Source organism: Rhinoderma darwinii, chromosome 1 (assembly GCF_050947455.1).
Source record: "Rhinoderma darwinii isolate aRhiDar2 chromosome 1, aRhiDar2.hap1, whole genome shotgun sequence".
In the NCBI taxonomy this organism is placed as follows: Eukaryota; Metazoa; Chordata; class Amphibia; order Anura; family Rhinodermatidae; genus Rhinoderma; species Rhinoderma darwinii.
Window position 1 is genome coordinate 127,188,190 of NC_134687.1, and position 22,507 is coordinate 127,210,696.

General features: G+C 41.1%; 1 protein-coding gene across 2 annotated transcripts in view; it reads left to right on the forward strand.

The window, feature by feature from the left end:
• Positions 1 to 22,507, forward strand: part of LRBA (LPS responsive beige-like anchor protein) — a 641,245-nt gene that overhangs the window by 141,481 nt on the left and 477,257 nt on the right. For both annotated transcript variants that reach the window (XM_075860361.1, XM_075860360.1), the window contains exons 32-33: positions 3,285 to 3,418; positions 6,990 to 7,051. In XM_075860361.1, coding sequence (XP_075716476.1) covers positions 3,285 to 3,418; positions 6,990 to 7,051 — 196 coding nt within the window. The remainder of the gene's footprint in view (positions 1 to 3,284; positions 3,419 to 6,989; positions 7,052 to 22,507) is intronic.

Below are 22,507 nucleotides of genomic sequence, written 5' to 3' on the forward strand. Positions count from 1 at the left end.
CAGGTACTCGCGGAATTGAACCCTCCCTTTAAAATGTACCAGGGACTCATCAATAGAAATACACTTCTCGGGGGTGTATGCTTGGGAAAACCGGGCACTGGAACGGTCTAATAGGGGTCTCCGTTTATACAAACGGTCAAAACTGGGGTCATCTCGGGGTGGGCACGGCTCATTATCAGTATAATGTGAGAAGCGAAGTATTGCCTCATTTATTTATTTTTTTAGGTTCCAGTTCAGGTCTGAAGTTGCTTTGAGGGGCCCATATATTAGAAACCCCTATCAAATACCCCATTTTAGAAACTAGACCCCTCAAAGTATTCACAACAGCATTTAGAAAGGTTATGAACCCTTTAGGTGTTTCACAAAAAATTAGAGCAAAGTAGAGGTGAAATGTAACATTTTTTTTTGTCACAAAATCCTCTTTATACCATTTTTTTTATAACACAAAAGGATTTATCAGAGAAACGCAACTTAATACGTATTGCCCAGATTCTGCAGTTTTGAGAAATATCCCACATGTGGCCCTAGTGCGGTAATGGACTGAAGCGCCGGCCTCCGAAGCAAAGGAGCACTTAGTGGATTTTGAGGCCTCTTTTTTATTAGGCACCATGTCCGGTTTGAAGAGGTCTTGTGGTGCCAAAACAGTGGAAACCCCCCAAAAGTGACCCCAATTTGGAAACTAGACCCCTTGAGGAATCCATTGTAGTTTTCATGGGGTGCATGCGGCTTTTTGATAAGTTTTTATTCTATTTTTAGGTGGCGTGGTGACTAAAAAACATCAATTGTACGATTTGTTTTTTTTTTCGTTTTTTTTTACGGCGTTCACCGTACGCTATGTATGACATATTCACTTTATTCTGCGGGGCGATACGATTACGGCGATACCAGATGTTTATAGTTTTTTTTTATGTCTTATGGCGTTTGCACAATAAAATACGTTTTGTAAACAATCATTGACTTTTTGTGTTTCCTTATTCTAAGAGCCAGAACGTTTTTATTTTTCAATCAATAAAGCCGTGCGAGGACTTATTTTTTGCGTAACGAACTGTAGTTTCGATCAGTACCATTTTTAGGTACATGCAACTTTTTGATCTCTTTTTATTCCATTTTTTGGGAGGTGAAGTGACCAAAGAATTGTGATTGTGGTTCGGTTTATTATTATTTTATTTTACGGCGTTCACCGTGCAGGATAAATAATGAAATAATTTTGTAGCTCAGGCCGTTACGGACGCGGCGATACCAATTATGTATAGTTTATTTGTTTGTTTATATATTTTTATTAATAATAAATGACTGATAAGGTAAAAAGGGGGATTTTTACTTTTAATACTTTTAAATCTTTTATTTTCTTATTTTTACACATCTTTTTTTAACTTTTTTTTAACTTTATTACTTTGTCCCACTAGGGGACTTGAGGGCAGGAGGCCCTGATCGCTATTCTAATACACTGCACTACATGCGTAGTGCAGTGTATTAGAACTGTCAGCTACTCACTGACAGCAAGCATAGTGGGTCCTGACGTTGTCAGGACCCACTAGGCTTCCGTCTATGGCATAGCCGGACGCCATTGTTTGGTGTCCGGTTGCCATAGTCACCATCGCCGGCCGCTGTCGCGTAGCAGGCCGGCGATGGCAGCTTAACCCCTAAAAAGCCGCGATCTCTATAGAACGCGGCTTTTAAGGGGTTAATCAGCGGGGACACAGCGATCGGTCCCCGCTGTAGGAGCTGTGACAGCTGCTGAACAAGACAGCAGCGTCACAGCTCCTGTATGTGTCGGGAGGACGGCCGAAACGGCCGTTACTCCCGAGACGTACTATTACGGCATGGAGCGCGAACGATACAGCTGCCATGACGTAATAGTACGTCAAGGAGCGGGAAGGGGTTAAAATACTCTTGCTCAGTGGATTGGATTGTTCACGATTATAGGGGAGTCAGGAGAGTTATCATTCAGCCGACTGCTATCTAATATGTATGGCTGGCTTAAAGAGGACCTGTCCTCTCTCCTGACATGTCTGTTTTAGTAAATACTTTTCACGATCTGTGGGTATGTGGACGCACTAAGCTGCACCGCCGTAGCGGAGTAGCAGCTGGCCAAACAATCTATACAAATTCCTAGTACAAGAGTTTCTGTGATAGTCCAGACACTGGCAGAGGCTTAGGCACAGATGAAACTCGAAGGTAGATGACGCCACACGTGGCGGATGATATCCGGCATGGAAGATGACACCAGACGTGGTGTATGACAGAAAGCGTGACAGGTGGCACAACACGACTCCAACACTCTAAAGCTCAGGAACAAACACCGCACGGTATACAGGTGGCAGGATAACACTAAGGGACCATTTGCGAAGACTAATATGGGAATACAGAACAACGCTCAGACAGGGAGTGAAAGGGCAGAGCCCTTTTTATAGTCCAGAGTCCTTATGGGCTAATTGGTAATATTATACATGTGCGCGCGCTAGCCCTTTAAGGCCGGGCGCAAAAGCATCCTATGGGACACAGCAGAGTAGAGCGCAACTGAGTGCTGGCGTCTCTTAGGAATGAGATGCCGGCCAGCACTCACAAGTACATGGCCGCAGCCATCGTGGGGTGAGTAGGAACGACGGGCCGTGGACGTTACAACTTCTATTCCCCATGAAATAACGATGCTGGATGATCTTTTCTTAGAACTTGCTGTTGTGCTGTTCCTTTTTTTTGTTCCTAGAAATCTTCTTTTAATATATTTGACAGTAATATCTTTTTTTTTTTTTTTTTTTTTTTTTTTTTTTTTTAAGCTGTACAAATTTTTTGTTTTGAGGCTCCTATTTTTCCATAATGGTTTCATGACCTGGTAATTGCCAGCGTGGATCTGTCTCTCCCACCATAATTCTGATTTCCAGACATGGTTTACCCACTAATGCCTCATGCACACGACCGTTGTGCCACTCGGGCCGTTTTTGACGGCATCATAGTGGCACCCGATAGTCTTCACGGACCCATTCACTTTAGCGGGTGGATCGGGTCCGTGAAAAATGGTCCGAGTCTCCGATCCGAGGAAAGCTAGAACTTGTCCTATCTTTCCTCGGATCACTAACGCGACTCGGACGGCACACACGGTCGGGTGCATGAGGCGTTAGTGACTGCACACGACAGTGAATTACATATTGTAGAACAAATATCCAGATTGTACCTCAGTGACCGGTCCTCGCTAAGCATAATCAGGACCTAAATGTTAATTAGTTTTTTTTTTCACATGTATTTTTTTCCATATCTTAACGAATCCTTTTTCTTAATATTATTAGTATTACAGAGAGGTTGGAACATGCACTTGAAAAGGCCGCTCCACTCCTGAGGGAGATCTTTGTGGACTTCGCCCCGTTTCTTTCTCGTACCCTTTTAGGAAGTCATGGCCAAGAGTTACTTATTGAGGGGACAAGTAAGTATAAAACTGTTTTTTAATGGAAAGCCTCCTAGTGATTTGAAAATATTAGTTGCTACAACAAAATAAGAACAAAAACTCCTGGTGGATAATATGCGGTTGTGTCATTAAAGGTAGTGATCAGTAAGCATCTATATTACTTCCAAACGGACAATATGAAATAGAGATGAGAATTTAGCTTCCCGCCGGAAGATATTTTATGGAGGAGTTGTGTTTAAAAGGCCAGTTTTAGTACATTCTAAATTCAGACTGGCTTGTTTATTTATATGTTGGGGATTGACTGTTGGGTTAATGGTTCCCTAAGTAATGCCAGGCTGGTATAAAAAGCTGCATACTTGTCTAGGACCTACCAAAGAATTGTCTACAGTAACCTTGTCCCTAAAATAAGTACAACACATAATTTCTCATATTTGGCACAATTCCACCTATTTGTTTTTACATTTAAGAACTTGTTTTATTAACCTTTCTATATATTTGCGTGGTATTACAGTAGCGTATGTTTTTTAAATGTCCGTTTACTGTCTGCTTGTATTGTTTTCTAAACGCTCCTCAACAGTCAGTATGCCACCTGTACATTAGAAAAGGGCCCACTTTACTTTTTTTTCTAGAAATCGTGCCATGCCTTATTAAAGAGATTAGGATTGAGCTATAATACCAGACGCAGCCCAGGGACAACCATGGCAGGTCCTATTCCTAGTCCATCATAATCCTGCTTCTGAAATGGCTGCATCTGCTTCTGAAATGACTGAAGCCTCTAATCAAAACGGATGTCCATATATTTGTTACCATTTAGTTTAATTTTGCCATTTGGATGGCGAAGAAACGATGCTTTCCTATGAGGCTAGGTCCATGTCACCAGAGGTAGGCAAGATGAGAAATGTGTTTCAGTAGTAAACTTGTGGTCTTCTACAGGAGAGCCCATTACCTAGTCAACAGTGGCTGAAACAGATGGTGAAGTTTTCCCTTTCAGTTACATAGAAAGATGTTAATGCTTCACCTATCGGACTTCCTGGTCTAATTTAATATTTTTACACCCAGGTGATAACCTCACTAGTCCCATCGCCTTTACAGTTATAGTTACTATACACTGGAATGTTGGCCATCTGGATCCCCATAGATCACAGTCCTAATCAGATTAGGGTTAGTCCACTGGATATTTCCTTGTTTTACTTTGAGACCCCATAAATTCTAGTCAGACCCCTGATAATTAGATTGAATTGCCAGAGATGCAAGCAAGTAGTCGTGTGAACATTATTGGTAATACCAATAAATATATTTAACAAAATACTAATTAACAAAGCTTGGCTAAGGCTCAGACATCTGTGTCCTGGTTTCCATCTATAATAGTTAAATTGGAAGCATTGCCGGAGCCATCGCACGGTGGATACCACCAGCGCCCAACAGAACTCTGTTATCTTGGGGTCCATCGTGCTGTCCATCTCGGTTGGTTTGACGGGAAATATAGTACACTGTATCTCTATTTTTCCTGTCACGTCTGCAGAATCTGCTAAGAAGCCTCTGAGACACAAGTGAACGGAGCCTTACTTTGTGTGAATAATCTATGTAAGGTTTTCAAATTAGACAAATCAAATTTATTATATTCATCTAAACATTCTGGACATGTCGATGCACATATTTTTCCAGATGCAGTATAACCACCTCCACCTTGGGAGTATAAACAAGGAGGAATATCTTGTAGGTAACTACTTAAGTACTTGCTTAGGTTTTCCATGCGGTCAAGGGTCAAAGTACTAATAAGAGTGTTCGGGATGTCTGCTGCCACTAAGCAAAATGGAAACTTGATTGATAGCTAGAGGGCTAAAGAAAGCGGGCTGCAGTGGAGAAAGCAAAGGTCAATGAACCATTTCCCTTCTCTGCATATATAATGATCACGCTGGTTTTGGATATTAAGAATCCGTTCAGCATATGTTCTACACTTCTTTAGGCGATGTGAAACCATAACATGCCCATGTTTTATTTGTCATTTAGGTTAAAACCATTGTTGTTAGTTAAAGTAAATGTCTTCCTGATATGTTCAACTTTCAATTTCCTAGCCTAGCAGTCCTGTTTTGTCACCCATACTTGTAAATTATGAAGTTGTTGTTTTCATTGCTTAGTTAGTACTGTGCTGTATGAATGAATGAATGACTGGATGTGGCTTTTCTCCCCGAACAGAGACGAAGTTTTATTTGTGCCTAAATCATTTAATAGGCAAAAGGATGTACTGCTCCCCATAGCAAGATCACATTACACTGAAGCCTAAAGTGGCTGTACAGGATTAGAAAAACAAGGCTGCTTTCTTCTAAAAACAATGCCATACCTGTCCACTTGCTGTTTATAGTATTGCAACTCAGCCCCGTTCACTTCCATGGGGCTGAGCTGCAATACCAAACACAACCCATGGACAGCTGTGTCACTGTTCCTAGAAGAGATCAGCCACGTTTTGATAATCTGGTACAATCCCAGGATTCAGTGTCATGAGGTGGTCACCCTGTTAGGGGAACGTTTTTACAGAGCAGGGCGTTACCTTCCATTTACATGGGTGCAAAATAAAGCCAATATAAGTGTAAAAAATATAATCATGCAAAACAACTGCACTGTTCATGTACATGGTGAAGGTGAACGTAGCAATGCCTTCCTACTTTTTTTTTGCAGAAGATAAGCCTTCATCATATTAATAGGGGTTCTTCTGTGGACAGCCATCTTTAGGTCATTCCACAGATATTTAGTGAGGATTTGGTTCTGGTCTCACACTGGTCCTTGTCATGATTTAGATGTTTCTTTTATGAAGTTTAGTTTGGGTCGTTATCATATTGGAAGATGCAATTCATCTTCACTTTGCTATAAAAAATGAGTTGGGCTTTGTAACTAAATATCACATTCCGGCATTATGTTTGAGAAAAAGGTTCGGTATTACACCCCGGAAATTGGAACGACTTCATTGTAATGTTACTGTTATCTAGTTGGTAACCTCTTGAGCTGGCCATACGCATGTAATAACTGTTGGCCGAGCGGGCATGTTAATTTCAATGTGAAGAGGGGAATAAGGTGCTGCGAGGCCCATCTGGCAGCAGCTTCTCTCTTCTCTTCAGATCCAACATGAATATATTTTATTCCATTTTTAAAGCACACTTAGTAATGTCCTTGTGGTGGCACTTCATCTCTACTTGTTGAATATATATTTGGACATATTTCGAATCCATTTTATTTGAGATTCTTGCTTGTGAAGCCGGTGCCTATGGTAGTTGAAATGAAAAGTTAGTCTTTAGGTGTGAGGAGTATGTAATAAGCACATTTTCATCATTGTACATCACCATCACTTCTTTGCCCCCTATATCAGACAGGTCCAGTATGTTTATGGATGTGATTTATAAGATTCATGGTTTTTACCCTCTTCAGGTTTTAGAATTTCCTGTAATGGTTCTCTGGCATAATATGTGAAGATTTGCATGATACTTTTTACTTTTATATGTACATGTAACACCATATGCAACATGTAGAAATCTGGTATTGATGTTTTAGGTTTTATTTTCTCTGATTCTAAATGTTGTTTCTTTTCTTTTTAAAGGCCTGGTGTGCATGAAATCTAGTAGCTCAGTTGTGGAGTTGGTCATGCTCCTGTGCTCCCAGGTATGTATGCTTAAATGCTTTCTTGTAGTATTCATTTTTATTTTTAATGAACAAAAAAATATTTTTAGACTCTACGTGTATAACTGGCAGGGGCAGGACACGATGGGCAAGACTCTCTTCATGGTGCCATTGGGGGGCACAATTAAAAAATATTTTTTTTTTAAAGAAAAGCAAGGTTACCAATCCGTCTTTCCATGTATAAATAAGAACGCTACGAATTTGTGGGGAAAGGTGCATCAGGGGACACCCCCCCCCCCCCCGATAACAGGGTGAATGTTTCAAGATGAACAGCATGTACCGTATATGTCGGCGTATAAGACGACTGGGCGTATAAGACGACCCCCAACTTTTACCCTTAAAATATAGAATTTAAGATATACTCACCATTTCGTGCAGGAGCGCTTCACTATGGCCATCGGCGGCAGGACCCAGGACTCTGTGTCTCTTTGAACTCACGCATGCGCAGAAAGGCTGCTTCATCGCGCGAGATCTGAGAGGCAGGGAATGAGAGGAAAGGGCGGGCCCTTTTTACAGCGTACACATCATAAATGATGCAAAAACATTGTTGTCCGCGCCATTACTGAATGTGTGTATTTTATGTATTGAGACTTATTTTAATGTTTATTGTAAAAAAGGTGAAGGTGTATTTTTTTTTACATTTAACAATACTTTGTTTTTACTTTATTTTTAAACTTTAATGTACTGACATATATCAGATATATGCCAGTACATTAACCTGTGGACGGATAATACACAGGCAGTTGTTAGGACATACTTGGGTATGTCCTAACAACATGAAATATGGTAAGACAGCCCTGGGGTCCGTCAATAGACCCTGGGCTGTCTGCCCATATATGGTATGGCCCTCGGTCGCGTCACAGGAATTCCCTGTGACGCGATCCAGGGGCATCCTTCCTTCTCACTTTCCGCTGAATGCTGCAGTCAGCTGTGATCGCAGCATTCAGGGGAAGAACGGCGGAGATGAGCGGTTTCTCTGATCTCCGCCGTTATAGAGCGGGGCTGCGGCTGTGTAATACAGCCATTGCCCCGCTCCTGACAGGAAGTGCGCGCGCGGTCAGCATGAGGAGGTGCGGCCGGCGCTGCACTAATGAGCGGCAGTTCAGGCACTGAAGACAGAACATGGGGGTGTTTTGAAGCGCGCCCGCCATGTTCTGTCTCCAGTGCCGCCGCTCATTAGTGCAGCGCTGGCCGCATTGCATCATCCTGACCCCGCGAACTTATGACTCAGGAGCGGGGCTGTGGCTGAATAACACAGCCGCAGCCCCGCTCCCATACATTCATGTGTATTATACTGAGCTGTGCGGCTGCAATGTGCATCCCTAATGTAGACAATATCCGGCATATAAGACGACCCCACACTTTTGAAATTTTTTTTAAGGGTGTAAAAAGTCGTCTTGTACGCCGATATATACGGTATATTCTTTGCATTTCTAAATAGTTACCTATTTGCCATAGGTAGTGTAGATCATTCCAGAAAAGGGAAATTTCCAGCACAGAAGTTGCTTTGAAATCCTTCCCTATATAGACATTGCATAAAATCCACAAGACGCCCTCCGCTTATGTTTAATGACCTCATGACTGAGGCAGTATGTCTCGAAATGTGTAAGCAGAGGCAATCTTGTGGATTTGATGTGATGCCTAAATAAAAAGAAAATTTTACGGGAACCCTTGGTGCTGGAAAGTCCATATCTTCTACTTCACTGTATTTCCACTGCACAAGGTGGATGAGTAGTTATTGGTTGGAATGCAGAGATGTGGGGGTTGAGTCCGTATAATGGAGACTGCATGATTGACTCTCAGGTTGGCGGAGAGTCAATGCTGAGAGTCCAGTAGAGGAGGTGCCTCAAAGTTGCTTATGTTTGTCCACCACTGTGAGAGGCAATAGAACCGAAAGACCACGGTGTTGAAGAAATGGGTCATCCAGTAGTGCAGTGGAAGCATATGGTGTTCAACCACTCATAAGGGCTCCTTGGTAGAGAGGTTATTGGAAAATATCTGTGTTGGCAAAGCTACAAAAAGTTGAGTTTAGGTGCAGTAAGGGAGTGGGAGACCATGGATTTAGGAGGTTGCCCCCAAATTGAATTTTCTAGGTACCATGTGGTATTTTTAAAACAAGTTTCAGGACTTCTAATGTTACAATAAAATGTAATATCCAATTTTCGTTAGGCTGTATTTGAAGCTGCCCTGTAAACCCTGAGTGACCTGTTAATGAGAACACATTAGTTTAATCTTTGTTCTAAACTTCACCATTTTTTTTCTGTAATTAAAGGAAAATGGCTTTATTGAGTTCTAGTATCTCTTTCAAATAAGCTATTCCTTTGCTATCATTTTGCTTGTAAACCCTGTCATTGGATGGGTTAGAATAGCTTTTTTTAATGAGAAGGGTATCAGTCTGTAGGTCAAGGGTTCTGACCCATTGACAAACCTTTGACCTTCATTTGCAGCCGGCATGGCCGTGCTGTCCATTGAATAAGGATAATGCAAAATGAATGTTTCTTTTTCATCGATTTGCTTCATCTTACTGCTTATGCCACCACATTTATTTAGACTGAACTGATAGACATTTCATGAATACAAATGAAGGAATCATAGAAGGTGTGGAAAATCAATGATGCACATTGTCAATAAAGTGCAAAAAGAACAATTACTTGAGGAGATTACACCTAATGGATTTTACAATAAAGTATCAAGAAGTAGGTGTACTTCTAGTGAGCTTATTATTGTAATCTCCGGTCACCGTGTGGCATTTGATAGCAATAATGGATTTTATCCCTGAGTGTAATGAATCACTATTGAAACAATAGGGAAATATGTGGCCTATATAAGTATGAGTGTTATGTTTTTCTTTAGATCACAGTAAATATTTAAAAATATAGAAAAAATATTCAATCATAAACATAGTTAAACAGCTACCGTACTATGCCAGGGTTCTCGCATAACCGTTGCCACATTTTTGCTGACCACACCGCTTTAGGCTTTTTTCAGATGGGCATTATACAGGTGTATTTTTATTTTTTTTGCACGCAATACCTGGACCTGCTGTATTTCTCGAACTCCGGTTCAGATGAACAGCGGGAGACCTGGGTTTTTTGTCCATAATATGGGCGCAAAGAAGCACCCGCATTACGCCTGTCTGAAAGTGGCCTTATACACCGCCTCATCTATTTTTTTTTTTTATTTTTTTTTTAAATCTGATCTTCATTTTCAAAAGGGAGGTGGGGGGACCCTGCACTGAGCAAATACACCACACAGCAATGTGTAAGGGTATGTTCACACGCATTGTTTTCAGACGTAATTTGGGCATTTTACGCCTCGAATTACGCCTGAAAGAACGCCTCTAATACGCCTACAAACATCTGCCCATTGCTTTCAATGGGTTTTATGGTGTTCTGTTCCCACGAGCCTTAATTTTACGCGTCACTGTCAAAATACGGCGCGTAAAAAGACGCCCACGAAAAAGAAGTGTATGTCACTTCTTGGGAAATTTTTGGAGGCGTTTTTCATTGACTCCATTGAAAAACAGCTCCAGAAACGGCCGTAAAATACGCAGAGAAAAAACGCGCGTTGCTACAAAAACGTCTGAAAATCAGGAGCTGTTTTCGCCTGAAAACATCTCTGTATTTTCAGACGTTTTTTGGTCACTGCGTGTGAACATACCCTAAGACATTTGCCTTAAGGAAACATATTTACTTATTTCTGCTACTTACATAGCACTGACATATTCTGCAGCACTGTACAAATTGTCCTGTACAGATACTTGACACGTGTCGCTGTCCCCAATGTGCCTCAGTCTTATTTCCCTCTCTCTCCCTCTCTCTACACATGGGACAACTTCGTAGGAAGCCAATTACCCTCTCAGTAGTTTTTGTAGAGTGTGGGAGAAAACAGAAGTTCTGGCGGTAACTTAGGCAAACAGTGGGAAGACATACAAACTTCATGCAGATTTTGCCCCTTGGTCAGATTCAAACCTAGGACCCCCCCCCCAGCATGCTAATCACTGAGCCACTATTCCCATAAATTATGTTTACACAACATAGAGCGGATAACACGAAGGCCACGTGCACACTGTGTGTATGATGTGCGGATTTGCCGTTTTTTTTTTTTAAATTGCCAGCATTTCAGTTTATCTTGCGTTTTTATCTCCAAATTGTATCTTGAGAAGTTATATAAAATGAAAATCCACAGCATAAAATCTGTAGCTGTTTCCACATCCAAATTTTTAAATCTTCACATTTTTTTCCAATTTTGCCCACTTTAGAGAGAGAAAAAAAAATGATATATACTGACAAATGCCACTAAAACAAAGCCCTATCTGTCCTTTAAAAAGAGTGTAAAATTCAAAGATGAACTTTATTCACCTGCTGAGTTATAGTCATCTAAAGAAGCGCATAGCAAAATTGTGAAATTTGCTCTGGTCATTTAGCTGTAAAACAGCCTAGTCCTTAACCGGTTAAAGAGGCTCTGTCACCAGATTTTGCAACCCCTATCTGCTATTGCAGCAGATAGGCGCTGCAATGTAGATTACAGTAACGTTTTTATTTTTAAAAAACGAGCATTTTTGGCCAAGTTATGACCATTTTTGTATTTATGCAAATGAGGCTTGCAAAACTACAACTGGGCGTGTATTTGGTGCGTACATCGGGGCGTTTTTACTTCTTTTACTAGCTGGGCGTTCTGACGAGAAGTATCATCCACTTCTCTTCAGAACGCCCAGCTTCTGGCAGATCACGCTGTGACGTCACTTCCCCAGGTCCTGCATCGTGTCAGACGAGCGAGGACACATCGGCACCAGAGGCTACAGATGATTCTGCAGCAGCATCAGCGTTTGCAGGTAAGTAGCTACATCGACTTACCTGCAAACGCTGATGCTGCTGCAGAATCAACTGTAGCCTCTGGTGCCGATGTGTCCTCGCTCGTCCGACACGATGCAGGACCTGTGAGTGACGTCACAGCGTGATCTCTCGAGAACACGCTGTCTGCACTGCCAGAAGCTGGGCGTTCTGAAGAGAAGTGGATGATACTTCTCGTCAGAACGCCCAGCTAGTAAAAGAAGTAAAAACGCCCCGATGTACACTTTACTGTAATCTACATTGCAGCGCCTATCTGCTGCAATAGCAGATAGGGGTTGCAAAATCTGGTGACAGAGCCTCTTTAAGAACGCACTATTAACCCCTTCACGTCAGCCATGCGACTATATACGTTTCATCTGCTGATGCTCTGTGCAGTTGTCACGTATATAAAAGTTGGCAGCCTGGAACATGGTTTAATCTGTGCAGTGCTGCTTCAGTGTGGGCAGCGCTGCACTTTCCTGTCTGCCGGCACCTCTCCACAAGTGCCATCATCTCTCCCCCTTAGTTTGATCAAACAAGCATGTGTTTGATCACAGTTAGGACACTTAGAAGTACAGTGCTGTACACACTGAAGCAGTGCTGCACTTTACTGTCTCGTGGCTCTCTCCCAAATGGAGTCTCTGCCTAGAGCATGGCGAGCGCTCTGGCAGGGGACTCCTGTCTTGGGAAAACTCTTGAAGTCACGGTCCATATATGGACCGTGACGTTAGGGGCTTTTAAATGCTGGAATACACTGCCCCCTGTAGATAGCGCCACACCCCCGTAAATAGCACGTCACTACCCCTGTAGATAGCCCCACCCCCGCCTTTTTATAGCACCACCGAAGCTGCCTCTAGGAGCGGAGTCCCCAGCCAGAGCATCGCCGACACTCTGGCTGGGACAGTTGACAGTGACGTCTGGAGCTCCCTTTAGAAGCAGTGTCTCCGGCCAAAGTGTCGGCAAGCCTCTGGCAGGGAATCCACTCCTAGAGGGAGTCCCTGACGTCACTGTTGTCACTGCGGAATCCCCGGCCAGAGTGTCGGCAGCACTCTAGCCAGGGACTCCGCTCCTAGAGGAAGAATCAGTGGCGCTATCTACAGGGTGTGGCACTATCTTTATAGGCACTGTGGCACTATATGGACACTATCTACAGGAGACTGCGTTATTCACATAGTGACACAAGTAGTGCCTATATACATAGCGCCAGTGTCCTGTAAAAAGTGCCAGTGCCCACTGTAGATAGTGCCAACACAGTGCCAATCTATGTGGGCACTATCTACAGTGGGCATTGGCACTATCTATAGTGAGCACTGTGGTGATTCTAGGAAATGGGGGGGGGGGGGGAACCCTGACCAAGGAAATTCATCTTTTTTTTTCAACGGCCAAGAAAAGCGAACGGCGGTTAAAAACAGTCAGGCAGCCGGGAATTGGATGAAAAATTGAGACACAATGTTGCAAAGGGCCATAAAAAGCTAACCGTTGATCTTTTTTTCGATTTTTTTTTTTTTTTTTTTAAACAACATATTTTTTTTTTTTTTTTACACTCGTGTGCCTATAGCCTTATAGCCCTTTTCACTCTACCCTCACATCGAATCAGGCTGATGGAGGGGGAAGAATATATATATATATATATATATATATATATATATATATATATATATTCTAAAAATATATTCTAAAAATTCACATATCTAGTGATTTTGTCTGCTCATAATAAAAGTTAAGAGCATGGAGTTATGCTAATATAAAAAATAAAAGCCTCAAAAGTCTTGAAAAAACAAAATAAGAATATTTATAATATTCAATACTATTATGGTTTAAAGAAGTTCATATCAAAAATGTAAAATTTGACCTGGACACAATGGTATCAATGACTCTTGGTCATGAAATGGTTAAGGGCTGATTTTTATCTTCAGAATTGGCTGCATTTATCGGTGGTTTTGTTGTGGATTTTCCACATCGAATTCCGCGACGTGTGCATGTAGCCTAAGGCTGGGTTCACCCAGGATCTTCCGCAGCATTCCCGTAGTATTTCTAAAACAAAATGCACACAGATTTGACCCATTGAAAAGGGTGAAATCTGCAGTGAACATCCAAAACCGATGGTTTAAATCTCATCCACGTGTCTGGAACTGCAATTTTCGGCATTGGAAAATCCGCAGCATTTCTGTTCCCTTGTGAATCCAGCCTTAATCTTTACACGAAAAATTGCTACTTCTAAAAGGTATTGTACCATATTCACAAGGTTAACAGTGAAAGCAGAGTAAAAAATGAAATTCTCTAGGAGACCTGAAAGGGAACTTTAAATTAAAATAATCAATTTTCAAAAATCAAAATGAAAGGACTGATACGTTTCGTTAGGACAAAAAAGGGGTCCTCCCTTTGGGTGTACTAGAATGCATATGATAAGGAATCATTAGGTGACTTCTCAAAGCAGAGCTTTTAGGTCTCATTCACATCTGCGTCATTGTTTTGGTTCTGTTCCGTCAGAGGAACAGAACAAGAAAATACCGTAAGCGCCCGTTCCGTTGCATGACAGAAACCATTGGTGGCCAACGGAACCCATTGACCTTTAATGAGTTCCGTCATGGTGTCCATAGTTTCCGATATATTTTCGGCCAGATCTGTGACTGAGGCCCCTATCATTGCCTCCATCGCAGATGTGAATGAGGTATGTAAGATAAGAATGCATTTTTTGCTTTTAATTGATGTCCTTTTTTTTGATCGTGCTGTCAAATAAGTTCAATTAGAGACGTATTCATGTGAAAATTATTGTGAGGAAATCTGTAATAAACTAGTGAATACAGAAGCCCATTATCAGTCATTAAAAGCGCTTTATCTAGTAAACCTTCAAAAAAACATTCGCTCAGCTCATATTTCTCCACCATGTAAAGTAGGGACTTAAAGGGTAAATAATTTGAACACCATGTTACAATTTCTAAATAGATTTTCCTTGTACGTACATTGAGTGCATTGGCACAGGTAGTCTTTCTATTTCAGGTTATTGTATCGCCTGGCGTAAAGACTATACATACCAGAATGCAAATCACCAGAGCAAGCTCTGTACCGACGTCGATTCAGCCAGTGCGGTCGTGGCCTTACTGAAGAGGGGCCTGATGGCCTGAAACTTGCACCCCTGAACTCATGCATGGTGCCCAAACCTATAGAAGGGCAACTGCACATGATACCGTTTTTATTCATAGTTTAATTGGGCATCGTTAATTGGACAATATTATACCACACCATTTGATTCATTCTAAGGGGAAGGGAACATCAGTAGAATGTAGTGCCCAGGGCATTATTCATTATTATTTAAATAAAAGGTAATATAGAGATGACTCTAAAAGTAAAAAAACAAAAACCTAGCATGACCACAAGCTCACATGGTGGGCTGTAACATTTTAAATCTGTAGCCATCCTTGGCATTATTTTTTCTGATGCAATTTTGAAGCTTTGTGCCTGCAAATAAAATAAATATGCATCAATTTATCTTATGTCACGGTTTTGTATAACCTAACAAAGCTGCATATGGAACAATTGTTTTAGAAGACTTGTACTGAATGTTGTTTCCCTTCAATGTAGTTGTGGAATACACTTTATCTAATGAAGAACACAAGCTTTCCGATTTGGCAGTTTGGAAGTGTGAATGATAAAACTATAGGCTCGGAATTGGTTCCAGATGCTTTTAGGCTTGTTGTAGTGTGATAATTACATTTTTCACTTACAATTTTCCTTATTCAAAGAGGTCATAGTGGCAGTCACCAAAGCGATTCATTTTGTTAAGAAGTGAACTGTCTTTTGGCTGTATGAAAGCTGGAGATATATGAAATTGAATGTCTGCTCAATAGCTTGCAGATACTGGGAGGGGGCTGCTTGAATTTGATGGATTGGCTTTCTGTTTTTTTGGAAGGGGTGTGCTCAGATAAGGTAGGAAGTGAGATTCGACTGCTAAAACTCTAATTAATTTTTTTTAATGTGATGGAAGGGTTTCAGTGCCAAAGATCGAGAGATCAGGTCAAAAACTGGATTTTAATCACGTAAATAATACGGTAGCTTTGCAAAGTTAACATGTACTAATGTTGTGTAAACTTTTCACATTTGTCATGTCTTATGGATGTGCTAAAGTAAAGAAATAAGCTCCGTTATCTTGGCATAATTAAATAATCCACACAGACTGACTTGTGTTAACGCTCTTGGAGGGCATTATTAATCATGAAGGTCTGTGATATTGAAATCCTATACGTTTTCCTTTGTATATGTACAGGTAGGATGTTAAATTAGTCAAGTAAGTGAAAATATAATTATTATTTTTTTTCACCGCTACTACCATTACAGTGCTTCAGAACCTAAAATAAATAAAAAACGTTAAATTTACCTAGGAGACATTTGCTTCTAACCCCCCAAAAATCTTTTTGGAGTAAAGTAAAATTTTTAGTTGACAAATCTAAATAATAAAAATCTATCTATCTATCTATCTATCTATCTATCTATCTATCTATCTATCTATCTATCTATCTATCTATCTATCTATCTATCTATCTATCTATCTATCTATCTATCTATCTATCTATCTATCTATCTATCTATCTATCTATCTATCTATCTATCTATCTATCTATCTATCTATCTATCTATCTCTCGATCTCCTTTTTATTCCTCCTTTTCTGCTTACAACTGATGAACTCTTAAACTCCCATATAAACATAAAGCTAAGTTCACACTTGGGTTGTATAATCCGTTACTCTGATCTGTTTTTAACCTTATTCTGATCTAAGAACGGATCTGTTAAAATCCCATTGAAATCAAAATAACGGATTACAATCCGTTTTATATTGACAACAATGATCAAAAAAACAGATGTCTAATGGATGTTTTTTTTTTAATGGAGAAAAGGTCCTGTACTCCTATATAAAAAATGGGTGACTAACATAACGGACGCGAACGGACAGTAACGGATGCAATTAAAAATCACATTGGTTTCAATGGGATTTTTAACTGATTCATTTTTACATTAGGAAAAGGATAAAAATGGATAAGCGTAACCAATTATACAAAGCAAGTGTGAGCTTCGCTTTACATACAGAAAGAAATGCTCCATATTTTGTCAAGGCCATACATGGCAACGGATATCGCGTAACGCATTCCAAACTAAAATAAAGACCTTGTAGATTATTTAAATGAGGCGTGAAACATAAGGTAGCATACATGCATTTGACCATGTCCATCGCATGACTATTCAGTGCCATCTGAACACAACCATATATTCTAGGAGCACTATTTGTGCCAGTGGTGGATTAAATGGACAATAGGCCACTGGACTAGTCCACAGTTATATGTTGATGCCCTTTACTGCAGCCTATGCTGTTGCAGCCTTTGACTGAAGCGGGGAATTTTATTTCCTTGCTCTTCTACCAGAATCATTTATGCATGTACTGATTCGAATAACATATACCGTATATAATAAGGGATTACTGTAAATAGGCGAAGTTTAAGGCTTCGTTCACACATCCATTCGGGGTCTATTCTGACGTTCCGTCGGAATAGAGCCCTGACTGACAAAAACGGAAGGTTTCATGGATTTCAATAGTGACGTACGAAACGACAGAACTCTTCTATTCTTTTTTTTTTTTTTTTTTTTTTTTTCTTTTTTGCTTTTGTTCCCAGTATGCAAAAAGAAAATGAAGAAACTGAACATTTTGAAAAATGTAACCTTGAGACCTTCCACCTTTTCTTCTTCATGAGGCTCATTCGGCATATTACTTGAGTGGCAATTACCTGATAATCTGTTTGTTCTCAGTGGCGGTTTAGGTCCTTTTTGATAAGTTCTATTATTACTACTCTGCCAGCCATAATGTTGTATGGATAAATGTGGCTGTAAGGCCCCGGCACTATTGGTAAAAGGCTTTTTCTTACATTTTAATACAACATACTGCAGAAATGTCAGTGAATTCTTTATCCCGGAGCACTGTCCTCTCCGTGTTTTGACAGCTACGTTCCACTTAGGGTATAAGAAATATTTCCTGTAATATTACTGCAGAGCATTTTTGTTTATTTGACGTGAATATAGTTTTTGAAACAATACACATCACATCGAAGGCCACTTGATAAAAGCGTTGTTTTGCTCATCCTAATTCAGGTTGACATACATTCCAATAACACTACCTCCCTTCAAGGCTTTAAAGCGAAATTTATGGCTATGCATTGTGAAGTGCATCATTTAAAAATGGTTTCAACCCAAAACATCTAATAAATAAATAATGTGTACGGCTACCAGGTCGCAGACTTTCCTGACTAGAAATCATCCCATCGGATACTCAGCAGGCCACTATCGGAGGGGGCTGTCAGATAAATCTTGCAATAGCTGCATTCATGTCCTGTAAATCACATGTTATTGTGCGAGCCTTCTGCCAGGTCATCTATTCTTCTCCCATTTATCAGAAATGCATAGGATGTGTTGGGAAAAGGAACATCATTGTGTCTGGCCCGTGTGTCCAAAGTAATTAATTAAATGAGGAAAAAAATGCTATTAAATGTGAATTTGAAACTTGATTTTTCCATTAATATCTATAAAATGTTACTGTTGGTTTTTAAAAGACTAGTACATATAAGCCAGATCATCTTGAGTGTTTTGTTTAACAAAACCAATAAAATGGATGTCTGTTCTTAATCGAGCTGTGACTTGAGTTACTGGAATTATACTAGGCGTGCTTATGCTTTACTATAGGCGAATAAGTTGGTGCTTTTTCATGGATTGTATATATCAAGGGGCGCAATGTGTGGCTTAGGAGCCAAATACAGATTGTGGGCTTCTTTTGTGTTCCTCAGTCTCCCCAAGTCCATGACAACCAACTGTCTTTTCAGGATTCTCACCACTGCCCCATCTACGTGATCAATTATAGATCACTTCTGAGATGGTCTCTTACTTTAGAGAAACTGTTTTTACCTACTAAATTTACCACAATGTCCATTGCTCTTATCGCCGCTTGATCGGGTACTGTTAAAGTGAGGGCAGAGAATTTGAAATGGCTCAAACTTGTAGAATGTTTTGCCCTCCTCATTCCAAGCATCTTTAGACACTCGGGCTTCATGCACACGACCGTGCCAGTAATTATAACCCGTAATTACGGGCACGGACGACCACGGACAGCTGGCCGTTTTTACGAGCCGTGCTCCCATTATGAAGTATAGGAGCATGGTCAGTAAAATAAAAAAATAGGACATGTCCTATTTTTTTCGGCAGGTTTCTACGGCATGGACACCCTCCCGTAGACATACGGGAAGGTGTCCGTCAGCCATAGAAATGAATGGGCCCGTAATTACGGGCAATTTTACAGTTGTATGCATGGGGCCTTTAAAGAGTAACTGCACGTTTATCAAACTTTTGATATGTCATAGAGACATATCAATAGTTTGGATTGGTGGTGGTCCGGGTTTCTGAGATCCCGACCGTTGCTAAAACCAAGGCGCAGAAACGCTCAGCTGAGCTCTTTGCACCTTCGGCTGTGATCCGCACACCCTGTCAGGCTGAAGATGGGCTCACATGGAACGTCTATGAGAGCCCTCTTAAGCCTGACCTGGAGCACTGATCGCAGCCGAAGTTTCAGGGTGCGCTGTGCTGTGCGCTAATGCACCTTTTGATTCAGCAACGTTGGGGATCCTGGCACCCAGACCCCCACCGATCCAAACTTTTAATATGTCTGACATATCAAAAGTTTTGAAAGTGCAGTTTTACTCTTTAAAAGAGTTGTCCAGGCACAGAACATCCATTATTTTATTTTTTTTAACCCAAAGCTAATAACTTACTAATATACTGTACTACTGTTTTCCTACAGCAGAGCTTTTGTAAGCTAAGTATCACTTCCCCTGTCTGGAACTTGGGAGATCGCTGAGCTACGCTGTCTCTCTAAGGCCCCATGCACACGAACGTGTTTTTGCGTCCGCAATTCCCCCACAAATCCACGGGAGAATTGCGGACCCATTCATTTCTATGGGCCCATACACACTATCCGTGTTTTCACGGGTCTCCGCATGTCCGCAAATCCGTGCCGCAGAAACTCAGGACATGTCTTATTACGGCCCGCAAATTCGATGCGGACATGCCCATAGAAGTCAATGGGCCCGTGGAAAATGCGGGTACACCTCCGTGTGTCAACCGCAGTTTGCGGATTTGCTGAAGTGTTGCTAGGCGACGACCGGGATTGAGTTCTGTCGTCGTCCTGTTTTACCTAGGCTTTTTTTTTTTTTATCCGCATTTTGCGGATTACATACTGATGAACTGCGGATTCTATACGGATGAACTGCGGAGGACATTTCACGGAACACGGTCCTGGATTTTGCGGACCAGAAAAACACTACGGTCGTGTGCATGAGGCCTAACTCCCATACACTTCTATGGGAGTTCCGGAAAGAGCGTAGCAAAACAAGCTGGGCTGTTTCTTGATAAATCGGCCACCTCGTCAGTCAGTGGCAAAAGGTAGGACGGGGTCAGGGGTCAGGGGTCCTTGTTCTAGAGAGAGCATGTCCTTTTGTTCACTGTGGTGGATAAATAACGTAGTAGTTTTATAGTACGGGTCGTTACAGTTGCTGCCATCACACTTCTATCTCTTTTTTTTTTTTTTTTTTTTTGTTTTAATTTTCCCTCTAAAACATTTTCAAAGGAAAAATCGTTATAATTTTCCTTTTTATTTTTTTTCGATTTTGGATTTTTTTCACGTGATCGAATGTTTTTTTTCTTACAATTGTTTTTAGTCCAACTATGGGGCTTTAACATACAATCCCTTGATCGCTTACATAATACACTGCACTACTTCCTCAGGCAGAGCTTAATAAACAAACATAATTGGCAGGGCTTTGTAAGACCCCTGGCTGCTATAGCAACCCATCGTCACTGCGCAATCGTGTCACCGAAGCACCAATTGGGTTCTGTCGCTGTTAACTCAGCTTGGATCTGAATTATCTCCGATCCCTGCCCTTGCAGCAGGGTGTCAGCTGATGCAGTGGGCACAGCTCCTCAGCACATTGTACGGCCTGGTGCAGGAAGGGGATTAAATTCAGTGAATGGTGGGTTGATTTTTAGCTCATTCAAAGTTGAGCTTTGTGCCAGGGATCTTCTGGTTGGATTAGACTGCTATTGAGCTTGGGATGGGAAGAAAGGTTTACATTTTAGTGGCTGCTGAAACGCAAGCTTCTGTTTGTAGAGAACAATGCAGAAACTTTGCGGAAATGTGTTGGATTATAGGGGCACTGCGTTTGTTCTGTTGTACGGTCACTAATTTAGTAGTAAACATTTCTGTACGATTGTCTTTGCTATGTGGCTGATGCAATTCTAAGTAGTGGGCTCAATGGTATGGCCAATTTCATTTGGACCTACATGGGGATACCAGTCTGCTGTAACTGGCACAGTGAGGAATTTGAAGCTGCCACTAGGTCAGGTTACTTTAAAAAATAAAATGTTATTTATTACAACCATAGTTATTTTTTAAGATGTGGCATGGTAATAAGTGGTGGGACCCACATGAAAAATTTCAAATGGCTTCCTTCATATACTATGGTTGAGGCTACTGAATCGCAGTTGGCCATTATCGTGGCTCGCAAAAGGTAGTTAAAGGGGTTATCCGGTGATGGTTAGTTGATGGCCTATCCTTAGGATATCCTCAGGTTCTGCTGCAATGTGTATTATACAGTTCTGAGCCCCTACTGCTGCAGAATTGCATTGTCCTGCTCAGTTTCCCCCACAAATCCAGACAGCTACAGGGCCATTTTAATAGAAAAAAAAATGCTTATACCCGATCAGCTGTTCCCCTTTTAAACATCTAATTTCATTGGCAAGTCAGATGCCAATCAAATGTGACTTCCTCTTCATGTCAGAGGTTGGCATAGGAGAAGGGAATTCCAGAAGCCGCGATCTATAACATCTGCCGGTACGGATGCCTGGTATTTATGTAGCACCATGCTTCTCTTTATAATTCTTGTGCTCGGACATCTGGTATGTGAATATACAAATGTTTTTTTGCATACTTGTCAATGAAAAAACTTTTATTGAAATGTATTATAAAGGTATACAAAGGTATATTCTTCTGAGTCCGCTGTATTCATGCGGCGAGCACTATTATACTCTATTACAGCACAGTAGAGCGGACCTGTACCCATGCTATGCTGTCCTTTAAACAGGAGAACACGGTATGATGACAGATCTGCTTTAAATATATGTCCGTTACTATGATGTGATAGAATTTTTGGAAAATAGATGGTAACCTTTAAGGCTATGTAAACATCTGCGTTGGAGACTCCGTTAGGGGCCTCAGTCTCAGATCCAGCAGAGATTACCGAAAACCATAGCACAGCATTCTGTGCTATTGTCTCCGGTAAAATCACGGACACCCTAATGGAAAGCCGACGGAACCTATTGAAGTCAATTTTTGTTCCGACGGCCGCCGTCTGTGTCAGTTGTGCGACGGAACCGTTGCTTCCGTTACTCCCTTGTTCTGCTCCCCTGACTGAGCAGAACAACGGAATGTCACAACGCAGATGAGAACAAAGCCGTAGATGTGATGTGAAAAGTCTGCCTTGTCTTGTATATGATTGCACAAAAGCAACATATTGAGTT